The sequence below is a fragment of the Equus caballus genome, chromosome 11 (assembly GCF_041296265.1).
Source record: "Equus caballus isolate H_3958 breed thoroughbred chromosome 11, TB-T2T, whole genome shotgun sequence".
NCBI classification, from domain to species: domain Eukaryota; kingdom Metazoa; phylum Chordata; class Mammalia; order Perissodactyla; family Equidae; genus Equus; species Equus caballus.
In genome coordinates this window covers 50741184-50759492 of record NC_091694.1, presented here as the reverse complement: position 1 = coordinate 50759492, position 18309 = coordinate 50741184, and the positions used below count along the sequence as shown (strand labels likewise).

Genomic DNA, 18309 nt, shown 5'->3' with positions numbered 1-18309 from the left:
TTCTGGCAGGAAGGACAAGGGAAATCAGGGACAAAGATTTGAATAGGTTTTACCATTCTCCTACTGGGGATGGGGGAGGGGGCAACGTGCTGCATTTAATAAACATCTCTCCCCTCATCCCTGCTGATTGCATTCTCTCTACTTTTGTTCTTCAGGACAGAGAGGGAAGGAAGATAATTTGGTCTCTGAGTCGGCCGAGTAGTGAGAAATGAGGGCACCCCCTGGTGCCCTGGGAGTTGGGATAAACGCTCAGAGTGGCTGGTAGGTGGGTGGGCGTCTCCGGATGACACAGAAGGTAATGAGGACCAGGGCGAAGAGGCCGAGGAGGATCAGGCCGATGATGAGAGGCAGCAAGATGGACTGGTCACTGGGACAAGAGAAACCTGGCAGAAAGATAGGGCAAGTAGGCATTACAGTGGTGGTGGCTGGGATAAAGGTGGGAGGAGGGAGGAAGGAATGTGGGGGACATTGGGAAGTAGGAGATTGGTGAGGATCTTGCCTAGGATGACTCAGCAATAAATAAAAGGGGAGAGTATAGGCAGTCTTGTAGAGGGGGAGAGGACAGTGCCCTATGGTCATAACAGCCTGAGAGAGGGAGGAAATTTTGGGGTATAAGAAGGGAGATTCTAGACCTGGGGCGAGGGGCTTTCAGTGCAGTGGGAGAGTTCTAGGAAGGAATAGGTCTTACTTGGCCCAAAGGCTCCTGTGGGGGTCAGCTGAGCAGCTTGTAGCTTCAGGGAGAGCAGGTCAAGGTGGAAAGCTGGTGAAAGAGCGATGCTTGCGTTTCTGCAACTGAATCTCTGGCCTAGGGGGGCTTGGAGATCTCGAAGGGATGAATTCTGAACCAAGAATGTCCACTCTAAAAGAGAGAGGAAGGGTCAGCTCCATATCCATGTCCCATCCCCCTAGCTTAGATCCCTTTGGACGCCCGGACATCTAGTGCAAGTGATGAGAAACGGAAGGTCACTCACGCGCTGCCTGTGGGAAGGACACGTTGTACTCCACAGCGATATAGTTCAGGTAGACAGTGCTCTGCAGTGGCTCCTGGGGAGGTGACCAGGAAGGCTCAGGGCAGCAGGGGAGAGTGGCATCCATGTACACAGAGTAAGGAGTGCAGCAAGGGATTGGTTGGGATAGGGCGCTTGGAGGCCAAGAATGAGGGATGAGGGTGAAGTACCTGCTTGAATCCAAAGCTGAGCTGTCCGTAGGGGAATGAGAGAAGTAAGTGGGGATGGGCACAGCCCCCCTGGGCCTTGGTTTTGTTGGGGTTCAGTACAGAGATGCCCCAGGCCTGCAGAGGTTAAAGATGAGACAGTCACAAGACTACCCAGCCATGCCGCCCAAGGTTCCCTGTTTCCTTCATGTCCACCCTTCTTCTTTTTTCCCTTCTAAACCACAGCAGAAGGCCTCACCCCCTTCCCCTCATGACCTCCAGTCTTGGCTTTACCTTTCCTCCACCCAGGGTTGGGTACAGAACTCGAATCTGAATCTGGGCTTGGAGCCGGACGCAGGGCTGGGAACCATTAGTCCAAATGTAATCTCCTATAGCCTCCTTGGAGCCTGGACTAGGACTTGGAGAGGGCGGAGGTGGTCTTGGGTGGGGGGAACTGCTGGCTGATCCTGGGCTGGTGACAGTACTGTTGCTTGTCGTTGGATGAACTGTGGTGTTTCCATGACTGGTGGTGGTAGGATTGTGAGTGGCTGTTGTGGGGTGGTCGCTGGTGGTGCCTGTGGTGGTGGTTCTGTGGCTCTGGGTAGTTTGGTGGCTCGTTGTTCCAGGGCTTGCTGTGCTTTCTGTAGCTGTAGGGGTCACCGTGAAGGATGGCAGCAGAGTGGCTGATTTTTTATGAGGACAGTCATTCCCTGTCTCCTGGGCTTTCAGCGGAGGAAAGACTGGTTAGCAACCTAGGGTTAGGCTCCTTCCCAGGGGCTCCCTCCCCTCCAGTCCCCTTTCTCCTTACCTGCTAGTAGCCCCAGCAAGGCCCCTGAGAAAAGCACAGCCAGCCTCATGACAGACCAGCCTCACCCAAAGTTCAGCTAGGCTCGTCTCAGTACCAGCTGCTCGCTCAGTCAACCCTACTCTCCCCCTTTGGGAAAGGAGGAAATGAAAGTCTTCGACTTGAGATAATCCCACCCCCAACCTGACTCATGCACCTCACCCCCAGCCACCAATCTCTTAGTCATTAAATTTTTAAGTTAGATGATTGGCCCTGGCTTCTCAAAATGGGAGCCGTCAGGGTCAAGAATGTCACGTGGGCAGAATGAGATGGGGTCTTAAGGCAGTTGACCCTTGGGGACCCACTTGTCTACCTTAGCAAAATACGCTTACAGTTGTGGCAAGAGATTACAGAACAAATTGAGAAACAGGAGGCCCTCCCTTAGTGGTCTCCAGAGAAAAGTTCCATAGGATGTAAAATTAGAACTTCTTTCCACTCCCTTTTCCCCTCCCCATATATCACTTCCTCTTCGCTGAGACACGTGAAGCACTTATGATGGTGCTTGCCCAATCCCTTGCAGAAGGGTCACGTTATCCAGTCAACATGACCATCTTCTGGTCAACTCTTAGGTGGTAACAAAAAAAGCAACCCAACACAAAACTAAGTATTAGCTGAAAAGGGGAGCAGAGATGTACCCAATAGCAGGTGGGAGGGAAGGGGAGGTAAGAAATGAAAAGCCCAAAACAGGCAGTTTGCAAGTCATTTTATTCAGAATTTTGTGTTTGTTTCCTGAATCAATAAATACTATACAAAACAATGTAAAAATGGCTACCATTTTCTCTCCCCTGCTCCCCCCACCTGGGACAATCCCCTGGGCCACCTAACTCAGGGGTTCTCCCTCCAGATTTGGTCCAGCAAATGAGGTTGTGACATTATAGCCCCTTGAATTGTTTTCAGAGGAATTCAGCTGGGGTGGGGAGAGCCTCTGGGGTTTGGAGGTTGACTAGGTTAGGGAAATGGATTAGTGTTTTTGGGAGAAGAGACGACGCCTGGGGCAAGAGCCTACCCCAAAGAAAAGGGTGTCTAAAATGTTCACGGTTCCTTCTTTTGCCTCAAAAAGTGACATTTATTCAAAGAAAAAAAAAAAAGAAAAAAAATGACAAGATGTCCATCCCTTGGCTCCCTTCCCTCCCCCCTTCTGCTCCTCCTCAGCCCCCCAAGGATTGAACCCTGGCTGGGGCTAGGTAACAGGACAGCCCCTCTCAAATGAGGTCAGCAACATTGAGGGGCATCTCCTCAATGGAGGTGTTGTAGAAGGTCTCGATGTCTCGAAGAGTCCTCTTGTCTTCTTCTGTTACCATGTTAATAGCCACACCCTTACGGCCAAAACGTCCACCACGACCAATTCTGGAAAGCAAGGAAAGTGAGGATAAGGAGAATGGGGAAAGTCAGAAGCTTCAGCCTAGGGAGGCCTGGGCATGAGGTGGGTGAGTATTCCAGATCAACACTTACCTATGGATATAGTTTTCCCTGTTGGTGGGAAGGTCATAGTTGATGACTAAAGAAACCTGCTGCACATCAATGCCTCTGGCCTACGTCAAAAAAGACGACAACTTCAGCATGTGAACGAGAAGAGAACACAATATATCCAGAAGAGACATGTATATATGTAGGCAGCCAAAGGAAGGCAAAGGAAATAAACATCCCCTCTCCCCCGAAAACCTGAGGCATGCCAGATTTTATTCCAAGTTGCTACTTTCCTGAAAAAGGGCATTAGTAGGCCCCTTGGAAGAGGGAATCACCTTGGATTCTCCTTTCTTCCTTCCCAATCTCCTCCAAATTCCCCTCTACTCACCAGCAGGTCAGTGGTAATTAATACTCTGCTAGAGCCAGAGCGGAACTCCCTCATGATTACATCTCGTTCCTTTTGGTCCATATCTCCATGCTAGAACAGGAGATAGAAGGGTGTGAAGAGGTAGGCACTTCGGTTCTGAGAGAACTGGCTCTAAGTGGGACACTGATACACACTGCTGATAACAAGGTAGGGCAAACTCACCATGGCAGAGACAGTGAAGTCTCGGGCATGCATCTTCTCAGTGAGCCAATCAACCTTCCTTCGGGTGTTGATGAAGATGACTGCCTGGGTGATGGTCAGGGTTTCATACAAGTCACACAATGTGTCCAGCTTCCATTCCTGGGGATGGGGAGTGGGGGTGGGGGGAGAAAAAAAAATCAGTCAGGGGCTATACCCAACAACTTAATACCAGGCCCGCCTCCTGCACTAGGCCCCACCTCTCGTTCCACATTGATGTAGAATTGGCGGATACCCTCCAGGGTCAACTCTTCCTTCTTAACAAGAATCCGAATGGGGTCCCTCATGAACTTCTTGGTCACCTCAAGCACATCAGAAGGCATTGTTGCCGACAGCAGAACCACCTAACAGAAAAAAAGAGCAGCCTTAGAGCAGGGGATAGTCCACAATGCCTGTCCCCTTCCCTAGTACCACCTAAAACAGAAGCCAATGCATAAAAAGGCTTGATGTGAGACTCCAGAATTCTTTTTTTTGTTTTTTAAGATTTTATTTTTCCTTTTTCTCCCCAAAGCTCCCCTATACATAGTTCTGTATTTTTAGTTGTGGGTCCCTGTAGTTGTGGCATGTGGGCGCTGCCTCACCATGGCCCAATGAGTGGTGCCACGTCAGGGCCCAAGGATCTGAACCAGCAAAACCCTGGGCTGATGAAGTGGAGTGCGTGAACTGAACCGCTCAGCCACGGGGCCGGCCCCGAGACTCCAGAATTCTTTTTTGGTTCCTCTGGCACCTGATATTGCTGTTCCCTTACCTCAATCACACCACAATCTATAAAGAGATCATCAACTATACAAGCAAGACTATACATGTCTGTTTTTCCCACCTGGGTGTTGCTGTTGAGCTTTTGGAATATGTCATAGATCTGGTCCTTGAATCCACGGCTGAGCATTTCATCAGCTTCATCCAGTACAAACATCTTTATGTATTTGGGAGCTACAGGAGAGAAAAAATACCAACAGGTAGCAACTAGGGAAATGTAAAAGACACTTAACTTTCCCTATAAAGAAAAGGGGAGGGACAGGTGGTCTGCTCTCAGAATACAAAGACTGATCCTTTGCCCAGGAGCCCCCTGCCAGGCCAGACAACAGCCCTGGGAAGTAGAACACTACCTGGGCTGAGAAGACAGGGAAGCCAGGCTCAGATGACACGCATGGGGTTCATCACAGAGCAACTCTTTCAGAGAGGAAAACTAGCATCATTGGGAATGAGAGTGTGGCCAAGTTCAAAGACTGGGAAAGCACAAAGAAGAGGGAAATGGCCCAGAAGACGAGAAAATTGATACTTACACAGGTATCTCCGGTTAAGCATATCAAACACACGGCCTGGGGTACCCACGATGATATGGGGAGCTTCCATCTGCAGTTTCTGCACCTCGGCACGCACGTTGGTACCCCCAATGCAGGCGTGGCAGGAAGCACCCATGTAGTCTCCTAATGCCATAACTACTTTTTGTATCTGAACCCAGAAAAACACAAGTACTCACATATTAGCTACAACTGTGCCAGGCCCCATTTTGAATGTTTCTTATCTATTTATGCTTTCTAACAACTGAGACATTCACCATTAATAAATATGCTTTTAAGGCAAGAAACAAAGGCAGGTTAAATAATCCATTTGAGATAACATGGCCAGTAAAAGTGGCAAAGACTCACGATTTGAATTCTGTTTGTCTCCTGAGTATACAGATACACAGTAACAGCCCTCTAAAACAACTTTAATATAATATAGCTTCTTTCCATAGTACACCTCCTAATTTCTGAAAGCCAACTGTAGCTCATGTGTTCACTCTTAAAAGCATGTTTTAGACAGCAGAGCCCTAAGATAGACTTCTACTAAGACCACTTGCTTAAATTATCTTTGTCCAAAAGTTTAGCACAGGATGTTTAAAAAAATACATTCCTCGAGTCTCAATAATCTACTTATGAGACCAGTATTTCTGATCCTTTCCCCTCCAAGACCCAGGAACAGTCCAGCATGAGGATCTTCTGTGCCCTAGGCATGAAACAGCTCTGGCCACCAACCCAGGCATCAAGCTAGGATGAACAAAGGACTGTACAACTATTTTGCCCCTGACTGATATAAGAGCAACACCACCAATCAGGTGTCTCTTTGCCCATTGCCAGGGAGTTTGTTCATAAAAGAGCCACCAAACTTGCCCAGCCAGCCAGGCTCCACCCAGCAGCCTTCCCATTTGACTCAGGAAATGGGTGGAGGAAGTGATGCTAATTGTGTTTGGGTAGAAAAAAGCTTATAATTAACCTAAGAAGTCTTGAGAAACCTGAAAGTCAGCTACCAATTTCCTTTCTTTACTTCAGATCATCTTTTCCCCCCCCCCACCTACCCCATACTTCAGTTCTTCCAAGATGGTTGGGAAGCATAACTCTAGTTTTTTATTGTGCTAACCATTTCTAAATTGGTTCTTCAGCCGAGGAAAAAGAAGCTACGCTCTCACCTGCTGAGCCAACTCTCTAGTGGGAGCCAGAACCAAGGCCTGGGTGGCCTTGAGATCCAATTCAATCTGTTGCAGAATTGATATGGCAAAAGTGGCCGTTTTCCCAGTCCCAGATTGGGCTTGAGCGATCACATCGTAACCTAAACAGAGAAATTAGGACAGAAATTTGATATGGCAAAGAGCATACACTTTGCGATCATGAAACATCAAGGCCCTGGTCAAGAAGCAACCAATAGAGCTATGTGCTAAACATAAAGAGCTTCACAGACACCTTATCACAAAGTACCCAAGTGGGAACAGATCTGGAAGCCAGGTCCAGTTATTAACTCTTTTAGTACAGCATAAAACTAAGCTAGAAATAGCTATAAAAAGGAAGTATGAGATGGCTGAAACACTACCTTATTGAAATTCAACCAGCAATCCATGTGTCCAGGGCATGAACCAGGCATGGGCACAGACCAAAAGCCAAGCTGGGATGAACAAGGAGCTGCTTTGTCCCTGGCTGATATGAGACAGGCACCACCAACCAGGTGCCACTCTACCCAGGTCAGGGACAGTCCAGAACTTGTTCTGGAGCAGAGGAATCTTACCCTTGATACAAGGAAGAATGGCTCGCTGCTGGATGGCAGAGGGCTTCTCGAAACCATAGGCGTAGATGCCACGGAGGAGGGACTCCGAGAGGTTCATGTCATCAAAGCTGTCAACAATCTCATTCCAGTTACTCTGAAGGATGCAAACAAATTCACGTAGTAGAAGAGGGGAGGGTATGCTCTAGTGCTGGAGCAAACAGGATGCCTGCCTGCAGCACCAAAGCTTCAGAGCCCACCTTTCCTCCCTCCAGGGAAGCCAGCTGGTTCTACATGGTCTGAGAAAGCACTCTAAGGAGCCAGTCCACTTGTAAACTGTGAGGCTGGAAGTTGTAGAAGGGACGACTGGACTCAATTTGAATGCCATGTTTCATAGATCTTCTCAGGGATATGTTTTTAACAAATCACTGTAGTTAAGACTTCCTGTGGAGGAGAACTTAACCACTTGGGAGTTAGGCTATGTATTAAAGATGAATCCTGGGTGCCGGTTTTAATCAAATCTTAACTCACTGAACCACCACTCCACAAACCAGGAAACACTGCTAGTGACACTGCCTTTCCCAGAGATGAAGGGCACTGGTGATAAGAGTCCAATCTCACCTCGATGACGCCTTCGGGCTCCATCCCGTCGGGGCCATTGTCTCTGGATCTGTTGGTTTAAAGTATGAGTACGCCGACTAAGGCACGTTAGAAATCCTGACAGCCAGGTTCTGTCTACTAGCAACCGGCCTTTCCTGATGCCATCAGCCTTTTCACTCCCTGACCCAACCCCCGTCAATTCCCAGTAAACACAGTAGTTACCTTACAATTGAGTCAGTCCTTTGCCCCATCCTAGGAGCGGCTCAGGCCAGGCCGCCCCGGACATGATGGGGTAACCCTCCTAGACGACCCGGAGGCCAGAAGGAGCGGCTCTCTGCTTACGGGGCCCGGAGGTGGTGCCCGCCGCCGGACCCACGTGTCCCGGGCCTGGCTGCCCCAAGCCCAAGCGCGTGCACCTCCCATCGCGGCCCCAGCGCGCCGGAAGTCCCGCCCTTCACCTCCCAGATCCGAGGGCAGGACATCCCCTTCCCCCCCACGTCATTTCTCCCGCGCCCTCCCCCACTCCCTCCAGCCCATCTCCCCCCCTCGCGGTGCCCGGATGTGGGAGGCCGCGGGCGGTGGCGGCCTCGCGCACAATGAGCCCCAGCCGAGCTAGCAAAGGGGGAGATTGCACAACACTTAGAAGCGAAGCGGACTGGGGGAGGGGAACACCTCGGGCCGCCATGTGCTCGCTCCCTCGACCACCCAGCGGCATCTCCCCCCCGGCTTGGAACAATCCACATCCCGCCCGCCCCCGTCGCGAAATGGCGTCGCCCTCCCGTACCTCAGGCCGCTCACCCCCGAAGGAAAGTGGACCTGCCCATCCGCAGTTTGCCAATTGCCCGGCTTGTGCGGCAAAATGGACCCGCCCGCCCGGCGCCGGGTGGGCTCCTGGTGCCTCACGCGGCCGCTCCTCGGGGTTAGGCTCAGTCCTGGCCGTCAAGAAAACCAGCACACTGAACGGCCGGCTTCTTCTCCCCGACCCACACCTCAACGCAACGAGGCGACTGGATTTGAGGACCCAGACACCCCCGCCTGTAGCGAGTGGTACTGTCAGAATCCTCCGGCACCCGAGCGCGCGCGAGCCCTCCCTCCGGCAGTGAGGCAGCCGGACCTGCCGGTTCGGGGCCACGCGCGGTGGCGGCCGGCTCTACCTTTCCCACGCTAGGCTGCGACCGCGTCTTGCCACTCAGCGCCAGGGCTCCGCGCACGGCAGCGCGTCGGGTCGAGGGTTCCTAGTGATCCTCGTACGCTAGGGCCCGAAAGGCGGGCTGTCCTGGCCCCCTGCCCAAGCCCCAGTGGCAGCGCCGGCCGTGGATCTGCCCCTCACTCCCCCAGTACGGGTCCTCCCGCTTGGCCTCCCCGCATCCCTGGTGGGCCTCAGCTCCCCCCGGCGGGGCCCTCGGAAGGGAGCGGCAAGGGTAAGTAGCCACAATCTCTTGCAAATGCCTTTCTTACCGGGAATCCTGACTCGCAGACATGATCCTTAGAAACTAGGGCGGAGTGCCCGCCTATCGACGACTTATAGAGCGCCCGACCCCGCCCCAGCCATCGCATTGGCCCGGTCGCTTCGGCCCCGCCTGCTCGCGCTCAGCAACTCTGAGTGACGTCCGTTCGTAGACGCTCCGGCACGCAGCCACCATTGGATAACTTGAACACCTATCAAGGTGAAGGCCCGCCCCGCGGCCTCATTGGCTAAAGGGCCCGCCTTTCTCGCCGGTACGGAAGTGACATACAGGAGTCAGGCCTCGAGGCCTGGCAGCCATCTTGGGGCCCTGCACCTCTACACGTGCGGAGGCGATAGGGCCTTAGTCATGTGGCCTAGTAGGCCCTATCGCGTAAGGGGGGCGAGGTTTTAGCCTCCAGGGACTTCCGGGCTCCCGGGACTACCACTTCCCTTTACATCTGCTCGTTTCCACTGGACACACGTTTTATTTTGTTCTCTTCTGCTTCAAAGATAGCTCAGACGCCACCCCGCCGTGCTCCAAGTATACCAAGGACGATGGAATCAGGAGCCATATCCTAGTGGCTGGGGGAGTGCCCCTGACTGGAGGGAGGAGGGATGGATAACCGATTTCTGGGCTTAAGGGCATTTGAGGTTGCTGTTATGAATCCTGGCCGAATTCCTTAAGTATCCCTATTCCCCAGTTTTAGCATCTCTCAATCTCCCGTATTTTTGAGGCTTACCAAAACTCTCCCCTCTTCCAGCCCTGCTCCCCAGGCCGGGGGATTCTTTTGGGTGATGAAGACATAGTGTTGGCACCATCTGAGGCAGGGATGGAAACGTGGCCTCTGAAATCATGAGACCCAAAAAAGGGTCTCTACCAGCACTGGCTAGAGGAAAGCCTGAGAAAGAGCATATCCACTAGTATGAGGCCCCTTAAGGAAGACCACCACTATGTATCTCCAAAGGATCCTTTATTGACCAGAGCAGGACCGTGGCATTTATATATATATATATAAAAAAAAGTTTGAAGATCTGGCAGGCAGTAATCCCTTTGCCCGCCCACCACCCCCAGCACAGATTTTCCTGTCCCCCTCTGCACATGGAAGGAGGATGACTGCCCCACCCAGGCCACAAGGCCTTACTCCCCTGCAGACTGAGGGAAAAAGGGGCTTTTCCATGGCCACCCCCTGAACATCAGAAATCAACAAGTATTCTCTCAAAGAAAAAAAAATTACAGAAATCAATTAAAACATTTAAATATGAAAAACCAAAGGGAACTGGGTGGGAAGAGGCAAGAGAGGAAAGGAACTGGAGTTTCTTGGGAAGGAAGGGTCTCCCATGTCCCCCTGCCCATTCATTAATGGGCTTGAGGTCTGGGATACGAGGCTCACACAGTGAGTTTGCAGTGACACAGCTCCTTGTAGATCTGTCGACGAAGTTTGGGCATGTCCTGCTGGGTGAAGCTGAATGGCTGAGACAGGGCCAGGTGCTTGCAGTACTAGGTGTTAACAAAGCAAGCCATGAGAACCACCTACTGAGCATCCCCCTGAGTCAAAACCTGTGCTACCCATTTCATGAGATATGTCTCACTGGATCTTTCAGAGAACACCCCCACTTCACAAACAAAGGGAGCCAAGGTCCCATAGCCTGGGGCTCCAAAATAGTCTGACTCTAAAGCCAGTAATCTTATTAGGTACATGAAATACTTGGTTAAGAGGGAGCAAATACTTTGGGTTGGGGGGGGCGGCGATCAGGCAACTATATCAGGGCCAGAGACCAAGGACCAAAGACCCAGTGCCAGTGTGGGATGGGGAAGCCAGGAGAGGACCAATGAAATCAGAGTTTCTGCTTTTTCACACAAGGTTACTCCCACTCCATAAGTGGCTGTGAACCAAATGAGGAAGGCAGAACAGCCTCCGGCCTCCCTCACAACCCTTTTAACCCAACTGACATCTTACCTGCAACACAAAGGCGCCACAGTCACTGTCATTATTCTGCCTGGCCACATTCTAGAGAATAAAAAGGTAGGCCCTTCACCTGGAGACTCCTAAGGATGTGGCTTCAACTTCTGCCTCCTACCACCTCCCCCCACCCCCTACCCCTCCCTCTGGAAACTCACCATTTTGAAGTAACCTTTCCAGCCGTGGTGGAAATCTAGCCTGTCTTTCTTCACTGCCTCTGCCTGTAGATACTTGGCTATATGCTATGTGGGTGGAGGAAAAGAAGAAGTGATGCTTAACAGAACCCAGGGTGTGGTGGTCACAGGCACTATGACCAGGTTGCTCCTCAGAGACCCAAAATCCACCCTCTTCCTGCCTGGAATGCCTTGCCCCTCCTCCCCACATTCTGCCTGTTTTTCCCCTTCCCTCTCAAACCTTAGGGCAGCGGCGGTTTAGGGTGCGCTGCGAGTCAAAATAGGTGATGGTGCGTCGCCTCACATCAACAGAGATGAGGGACCAGTGCACCTCCAGGTGGATGGGGATTAGCAGTAGCTCCTTATTGAAGATGTCCACCTGAGGAGGCAGTGCCAGAGGTAAGGTAAGATAGCACAGGAGTCCTGCCTAGTGCCATGAGGGTTCTAAAAAGGAATGGAAGAGCAGGCAAGGAGCCAAGTGGGAGAACACAAGACCTGGGCCTTAGATTGTGAGGCAAGGCTTGGCGTCTGGATGTCTAGATTCTCAGGGTAAGGAAGGCAGGCAGGACAGAGGAAGTGGTGTCAGAACAAACACTTGAGAGCCCAGGATGGACCATACAGTTTTCACACATTAAAGGTAGAAGCACTTAGTAGCTAAAACCCAGGCTCAGGATTTCTGAGGCCAGAATGCCAGGGTTCAATCCGGCTCCTCCATTTACTAACTTATAACCATGGGCAAGCTACTTAATGACTTTCTATACCTCAGTTTCCTTATCTGTAAGAGAGTAAAAACAGTACCTACCGTCATCCATTTGCTTTATAAGGATTACACTAGTTAATATCCATAATACACTTAGAACAACGCATGGCACCTGGTAAATGCTCTATCAGTTAATGCTCACAACAAACATATGGGGAAGTTTTCCTGTTCAACCTAATGAGGAGGAAAATGCAGCTTGGAAAAGTAAAGTAACTTGCCCGAGGTCATAGAAGTTAAAAACGGCAGAGATGGGATTTGAACACAGGTATATGGAAGGCCAAATTCTTTTCACTGTGTGTCACCCCACCTCTACTTGGAGAAGCAGGCCTGCCAGGTCCCTGAGGGTGTAAGCTCTTGAATCTGGGAACGGAAATTAAGAAATGCTGGAGCTGGGGCCAGCCTGGTTGCATAGTGATTAAGTTCATGCACTCTGCTTCGGAGGGCCAGGGTTTGCCAGTTAGGAACTTGGGCGCAGACCTACACACTGCTCAAGCCATGCTGTGGTGGCATCCCATATAGAAGGACTTACAACTATGATATACAACTATGTATATCAAAAGAGGGAAATTGGCAACAGATGTTAGCTTAGGGCCAATCTTCCTCACCAAAAAAAAAGAAAGAAAGAAAGAGAGAAAAAAATGCTGGAGCCAATGGTCCTACCCCACTGTAGAAATTTCCTGGCCTTTGAATTGGAAGGCAGGGAAACTAGAGATGAAAAGATCTCTGTTTTTCCTTACCAGGTCTGCATCTCCTTGCCTCCCCACCCCATTTTTCCCAGTAACTTAGGCCAAAAACCTAGATATCATCCCTGATTCCTACCTTTCCTACACTTCCCACATCCAATCTGTCAGGAAAGTCCTATTGGTTCTACCTGCAAAACTTATCCTAGGTAAAACTACTTCTATTTCTGCCTTTACTACTCTGGTCCACATTTCTCATGTGGACTTCTGTGCTATACTCCCAGTTAGTCTGCCTGCTTCTACTCTTGCCCCCCTTCCAATCTCTCACTGAAACAGGAGTTTAAAACATGAGGCACTTCCCAGCCTGCTTAAAACTCTTCAATGGCTTCTCAGTACATGTAGAATAAGATCTACCTTCTTTAGCCTATCCTCTATTCCTACAAGACTCCTCTCTAACCAAATTTTCTATCATTTTCCCTTTACTCACTCTGCTCTAACCACAAAAGCCATCCACACGGGCCCTCTGTTACTTAAACATGTTCTTTCTCCCTTTTCATCCCACCAACTTTCTGTTTCCTTCACCTAGAATACTCTTCCCCCAGATCTGCATATGGCTGGCTCCTCATCATTCAAGTCTCAGCTCAGAGGCCTTCCCAGATCACCCAAAGTACTCACTTATGCTACTACATTGCTCTGTTTTAATTTGTTCACAGCACTTATCACTAGCTGAAATTTACCTTGCTTTATTTCTTCTCACCCTATAAAGGCAAGAACTTTTCCCCTTTTTAGGGGAGGAGGGGTGAGGAAGACTGGCCCTGAGCCAACATCTGTCATCAATCTTCCTCTATTTTGTACGTGGGACGCTGCCACAGCATGGTTTGACAAGCAGTGTGTAGGTCTGCACCAGAGATCCGAACCCATGAACCCCAGGCTGCCAAAGCAGAGCATGCAAACTTAACTGCTACGCCACTAGGCCAGCCCTGAAGTTTTCCTTACTTAATACTGTAGCTTTAATGCCTACAACGGTACCTAGCACACAAAAGACATTTAATAAATATTTGAAAGACTGAATAAACAGGGTTGGGAAAAGGGCTCATAGAAAACAGAACTCTAATTCTTTCGGGATAAGGTATTGCACAAGTAGATGTGAATTCATAACTCACGTTTTTGGTCCACCTTTTCACCCCATCATAACCCTTGGTACGGAGTTTATCATAGAAGAAACTGTTGAAGAAATGCACCTGTGCAATGATACAAAAGAGCTGGATGGAATTAAAAGACCTCAGGCCCTCTTCCTAAGTCTGCCCTTCCCAGTCCACTCCATTTTATTACGGCTCTAAGGACTGGTTTCAACAATCTCTACTCCAATTGACTAAGGGTAAAAAACCAAATTGTTTTTAATCTTATCTTACAGCTTCCCATCCCAATTTGTGGAATTAGCCATAGGGGAAAAACATTAAAGACTGGGGGAAAGGAATAGAACTGATAAGTTCAGGACTAAAATTACAGATTTAAATTTAACAAGATTACCTTCCACCACCTCTCCCCCAAGAACAGAGACCCTCTTTTATGTAAAATGGAGATGAAAGGGACTGAAAAAGCTGCTTGGAACTGTGGAAGTTCTTCTGGGGACTGAAGTAACTGATTAGGCCTACCTTTTCAGGGACTGTGTCCATGACCAGGTCTCCATACATGTTCATTACCTGGGTGGGAGATGGGAGGCAACTTGCCATGGAGGGTGCAGCATGGGTACAGGGCTCCCCCATGCAGAGGGCCCCAGACACCCAGCTCCCTGAATCCCCTCTTGGGCCTGTTTCTCTCCTCCTCTTTACCTGGTCATTGAGCCAGTTCTGTCCATACAAGGTCCCCAAGTCATCCATGGTCAGCACGTGCCGCTTATAGGCCACTCGGAAGCCCCTCACCATGGCATTGCCTGGCATCCGCTGGTATGACTGGATCAGCTGCAGCACCAGGCCCTTCCTGAGTAGGCCAAGGGTGGAGTCACACAAGAGACGAGGGGGCTAGGGCACACAGAAGTACCTTCTACTGCCTAGAATAAGAGTCTATAAACTGACCCCACCCTCCCCCGTTTTTTTGTTCATGGATCCTTCTGAGAACCTGCCAAGGGCCTACTCCCCTGAAAGAGACACCTGAATACTCAGGTATACGTAGTCTTTCAGGGCCCCAAGTAAAGACACTCCCAGCCAGCTTACAGGGGTTTGGCACTGTGCCTACAGATTCCTCCTCTTCAGCTCTAGCTTTCTACTTCTCCCCAAGTAGATCCCCATGGAAGAAAAGGCAGCAGCATTCTCTCCCCATCCCCCAGGTCCCAGCCCTCTTCTGAAGGGCATCTCTTTCATGCCTTACCTGGAAGGTGTAGAAAACTCCTGCTGGAAAATGTCCTCCAGTTTCTCTACTACCTCATCAGTACTGAGGGGGATGAGGCTGCCATAAGTTTGAAGGAATTCATCCAAGATGCCTGAGTGGAGGAGGGAGACAGGAGTTGGGTGAGGCCTCTAGACTCTGATCTAGGAGTTGGCTGAGAGAAAGAGACTAGGTCCTCTAGGGTTCCTTACTCTGCACGCAGGTCACATGCTCCTCCCGAAGAGGGCTGTGCTGGCCAGCTTTCTCCCCGGGCCGCTCTGCCTCTTCTGCAGTGCCCAAATCTGAGCCCTGAAAAAGCTCCTGGGCCACATGGTCCCCGATGCTGCACACATTGCTGATGAGGATGCTGGCATCAGGGGGTGCCAGACTTCGCTCCCCTTCTGGCCCAGGTGGTCCCCCAAAACCATTGGGCAGAGCACAGGAGAGGAGGCCTGTTTCAGGCAGAGGAAAAAGGATGGGGATGAGATATTGGCCCAAAGGAGAATAGGAAGATTAAACGATGTACACAAATTATAAGACCACAAGAAGAGTGAATTGAAGCAAAATCTACCAATATAAACTCTAAGGAATGGAGACCCTAAAGCATGAGACAGGCATGTCCAAGAAGTTATAAAGGGACAGAGAGGGAGAGTTGCTACTCACAGACAGGAAGAAAGCAAGAAAAGATTAGGATTCAGAGAGATTTGAACTTCAGAGATATTTGACACTACTATCTGCCCGGCACCTAGCATAGCACCCAGCACATAGCAAAGACTCAACAAATACTTAAATAATTCATAAAGACAGAGAAAGGCTGAAATTGTTTGGTTGGGGTTCTTCAAAAGAAAAATATTCTGAGCGTGAATGTCACACACAACTGTACAGGTGATGTACTCTACTATTCAGAGAGCGTCCCTCCCACCATTATGAAAATAGCACCCTCTGCAGATGTACATGCAGGGGTCCTTATCCTGAGAGGCCCAAGGAAGAGAGATTTCAAGTGGACAAGACTGTCTGACTTTCCTAAACCATGTCCACCTTTCTCACCCATGCACAGGACACCTAGTTAGGGATTCTGTATTCCAGCATCAACTACGTCCCCAAACTTAGTTCCTGCTCAAAGTGGGGCTTAAGACATTTCACAGCTATTCTGGACGCTCTCATTCTGCCATTCTACTTTCCTCAGGCCCAGGTCTCACCACAGCAACAGGATCTTAGACCTCCCTACTCCTTCCTCTGCCCCATTCCAACCTTACCTGAGTCAGAGTCCAGAGGAGACTTTGGAGTCCACCTTAATCCATCTTCCTCCATAGTGGGCCCAGAGGGCACTGGTGGAGACCTTCTCACCCCATCTTCAGCCATGAGAGCACCTAGCAGACCCAGCCGGGGTGGAGGTGGGCCCCGGGGGGAGTCAAAACGACAGCAGGGGGATGGCACCTGTGGTGTCGCACCACCTTCCTGGGGTGAAAGATGGTTCTTGGGCTGTGTGAGGCTCCGCCGCCGGCCCCGGTGGCGCCCCCAAAGCTTCCAGTGGAATGTCAGCGAGGTGCTTTTAGAGTAGAGCAGCATCCGGAAGGCTCTCATAGCTCTGCGGCGGCGCTGTGAGCAGGTTTTTCGATGAGTGGGGCGGGGAGGACGAGGCCGCTGGGAGGCTCCCAGCTGACCCCATCTGGGGGGCAGCCTCCAAGCTGCCACTTCCTCTTCCTCATCTTCATCTTCATCCTCTTCTTCTTCCTCCTCTTCACTAGCTGAGGCATCAAAAGAGGGCCGAGGGACAGAGAGGCGTCTGGCTGGCACTGTGGTCCCTGACCCAGGATCTGGCCCAAACCCTCCACCTGATTTGAGTCGGGGTTTGGGGGGTGCGGGCCAACGAAGACGCTCCCGCCTGGGACTTGAGTAAGCTTGGGCTATGCCGGGTCCAGGAGGCTCAGGCCCCCAAGACCCGGTCCCTTGTATAGTCTCTTTCATCTTCCAGTAAGCTGTAAAACAAAGGTTAAGAGTGTCAGAACCCAAACATCCTGTACTCCAGATCCTGCCTCTCTTCCTCAGCATCCTCCTGTGGAATCAGTGGCAAATAAACTAAGGAAAGAGGGAAAAATGCAAAATTCCTAACTTTAGATCTTCCCACTTAACATGGTCCACAAGGAGCCCTTTAGAGTCTGCTATCATCTCTGCCCCGCCAGACAGAGGCAAGGCAGAGTGGCTAAGCAGCAGGCCTGGAGGATCTTATTTCTCAGATCTCCAAGTCAAACCCGGTATTTTCAGCCTCTCTTTCTCTATTTTAACACCACCAGAGTGTCCTGAAACCCTAATAAGGGAGATAGCTCAGCACGGGAATCATGACATGGTAGAGATACCTGAAGAGAACACCACTTCCACAGGGAAACCGTGGTCTAGAGCGGCAAGAGAGTTCTCTATCAGCCTGGAATGAATGGGGGGTGTGGGCATGCTCGGCTTGTCTCAAGAGGGAATGCGGATGGCAGAACTATGGCTCAGACAGTAGGATCTTATGAAAAGGAAAGATTTTAAAGGAAACTGAAAGAACCGAATCGGTGCTTAGGCAGCCGAATCAAGGTGTTGAGACAGAAATGAGCCGCGCGAGCCAGGCTGGCCCACCCCTTCTCCTGCTCTGTCCCCGGGGACCGGAATGCGTCCCAGCACCGGTACGGTCCTACAGGCTCGGACGGCTCTGCGCACAAGGGCCTTAAGAAGCCCCTTCGAGGGCCTCCCGGGCCCCGGTTAGGGGGGAATGAGGTCCAGGAACGGAAGAGGCAGCGACAGGGTTGGGGGGAGGGGGGAAGGGGCGTCCTCACCGGGAGCGGGGAAGCCGGGCGGACGGGCCCGAGGGCGGGCGTCTCCGGCCTCAGGCTTCCCGGCTCATCTCTCTGGCGACGGCGGCGGCCCCGCCAGTCCTGCTGTCTTCAGGCGCAGCCGTCTCAATTCAGGATTCCAACGCTTCTGGGCCGCGCGCCGCCGAGCCGCCCCGCCGGGCCGCCTCTCGCTCGGCTTCAGCCTCCACCTCCACCACCTCCCCCTTCTCCTCCTCCTTCCCCTCCCGCGAGCCCCAGGCCCACCGGCGGCGGCGGCGCACGATTAGTACGTCACACCCGGCGAACAGCGCCGGCGCGGCCACCACGCGCCTAGACCCGCCTACCCGCAAACGTAGATGCCGCGGGACCGTCCCGCCCCCGAGCCCGCGCAGAGCTGCGCCTGCGCACACCAGCTGACCTCGGCTGCGCGCTGTGGCCGCGCCTTTTGCCCTTTTGCGCCTGCGTGTCCC

The 18309-nt window shown here is 51.3% G+C and overlaps 3 protein-coding genes and 4 non-coding genes across 9 annotated transcripts; all 7 read right to left on the bottom strand.

Moving 5' to 3' along the window:
* Nucleotides 1-249: 249 nt before the first annotated feature.
* CD68 (CD68 molecule) lies at nucleotides 250-2063 on the bottom strand. Its single transcript, NM_001099762.1, is given in 6 exon segments — nucleotides 250-383; nucleotides 689-859; nucleotides 972-1044; nucleotides 1178-1291; nucleotides 1448-1875; nucleotides 1962-2063. Coding segments are annotated over 6 exon segments (969 nt in total). The 5' UTR covers nucleotides 2011-2063.
* A 620-nt stretch (nucleotides 2064-2683) lies between these two features.
* On the bottom strand, nucleotides 2684-9435 carry EIF4A1 (eukaryotic translation initiation factor 4A1). Of its 2 annotated transcripts, XM_070228099.1 has the most exons (12): nucleotides 9103-9236; nucleotides 8429-8576; nucleotides 7666-7714; nucleotides 7069-7201; nucleotides 6479-6618; nucleotides 5313-5481; nucleotides 4850-4959; nucleotides 4230-4373; nucleotides 3994-4131; nucleotides 3793-3882; nucleotides 3450-3529; nucleotides 2684-3344 (listed from the first exon to the last, which is right to left on the bottom strand). In XM_070228099.1, the coding sequence occupies exons 3-12, from the start codon at nucleotides 7687-7689 to the stop codon at nucleotides 3200-3202; spliced, it is 1173 nt and encodes a 390-aa protein (XP_070084200.1). In that variant the 5' UTR covers nucleotides 7690-7714; nucleotides 8429-8576; nucleotides 9103-9236; the 3' UTR covers nucleotides 2684-3199. The 2 variants fall into 2 exon arrangements, with proteins under 2 accessions (XP_070084200.1, XP_005597812.1); XM_005597755.4 differs by lacking the exon at nucleotides 8429-8576 and having other exon boundaries at nucleotides 9103-9435.
* On the bottom strand, nucleotides 3603-3746 carry LOC111775840 (small nucleolar RNA SNORA67). Its single transcript, XR_002811819.1, has one exon. It is a non-coding gene; the product is annotated as a small nucleolar RNA SNORA67 (small nucleolar RNA).
* LOC111775800 (small nucleolar RNA SNORD10) lies at nucleotides 5055-5195 on the bottom strand. Its single transcript, XR_002811781.1, has one exon. It is a non-coding gene; the product is annotated as a small nucleolar RNA SNORD10 (small nucleolar RNA).
* On the bottom strand, nucleotides 6010-6154 carry LOC111775788 (small nucleolar RNA SNORA48). The gene has a single exon (XR_002811768.1). It is a non-coding gene; the product is annotated as a small nucleolar RNA SNORA48 (small nucleolar RNA).
* Nucleotides 6900-7034, bottom strand: LOC111775787 (small nucleolar RNA SNORA48). The gene has a single exon (XR_002811767.1). It is a non-coding gene; the product is annotated as a small nucleolar RNA SNORA48 (small nucleolar RNA).
* Nucleotides 9436-10045: 610 nt separating the features above from the next.
* On the bottom strand, nucleotides 10046-18208 carry SENP3 (SUMO specific peptidase 3). 2 transcript variants are annotated; one of them, XM_005597753.4, is made up of 11 exons: nucleotides 17843-18208; nucleotides 16286-17008; nucleotides 15242-15481; nucleotides 15033-15144; nucleotides 14498-14645; nucleotides 14321-14368; nucleotides 13829-13906; nucleotides 11467-11604; nucleotides 11211-11294; nucleotides 11050-11100; nucleotides 10046-10589 (listed from the first exon to the last, which is right to left on the bottom strand). In XM_005597753.4, the coding sequence occupies exons 2-11, from the start codon at nucleotides 16995-16997 to the stop codon at nucleotides 10479-10481; spliced, it is 1722 nt and encodes a 573-aa protein (XP_005597810.1). In that variant the 5' UTR covers nucleotides 16998-17008; nucleotides 17843-18208; the 3' UTR covers nucleotides 10046-10478. The 2 variants fall into 2 exon arrangements, with proteins under 2 accessions (XP_005597810.1, XP_005597811.1); XM_005597754.4 differs by lacking the exon at nucleotides 11050-11100 and having other exon boundaries at nucleotides 17843-18165.
* Nucleotides 18209-18309: the final 101 nt, after the last annotated feature.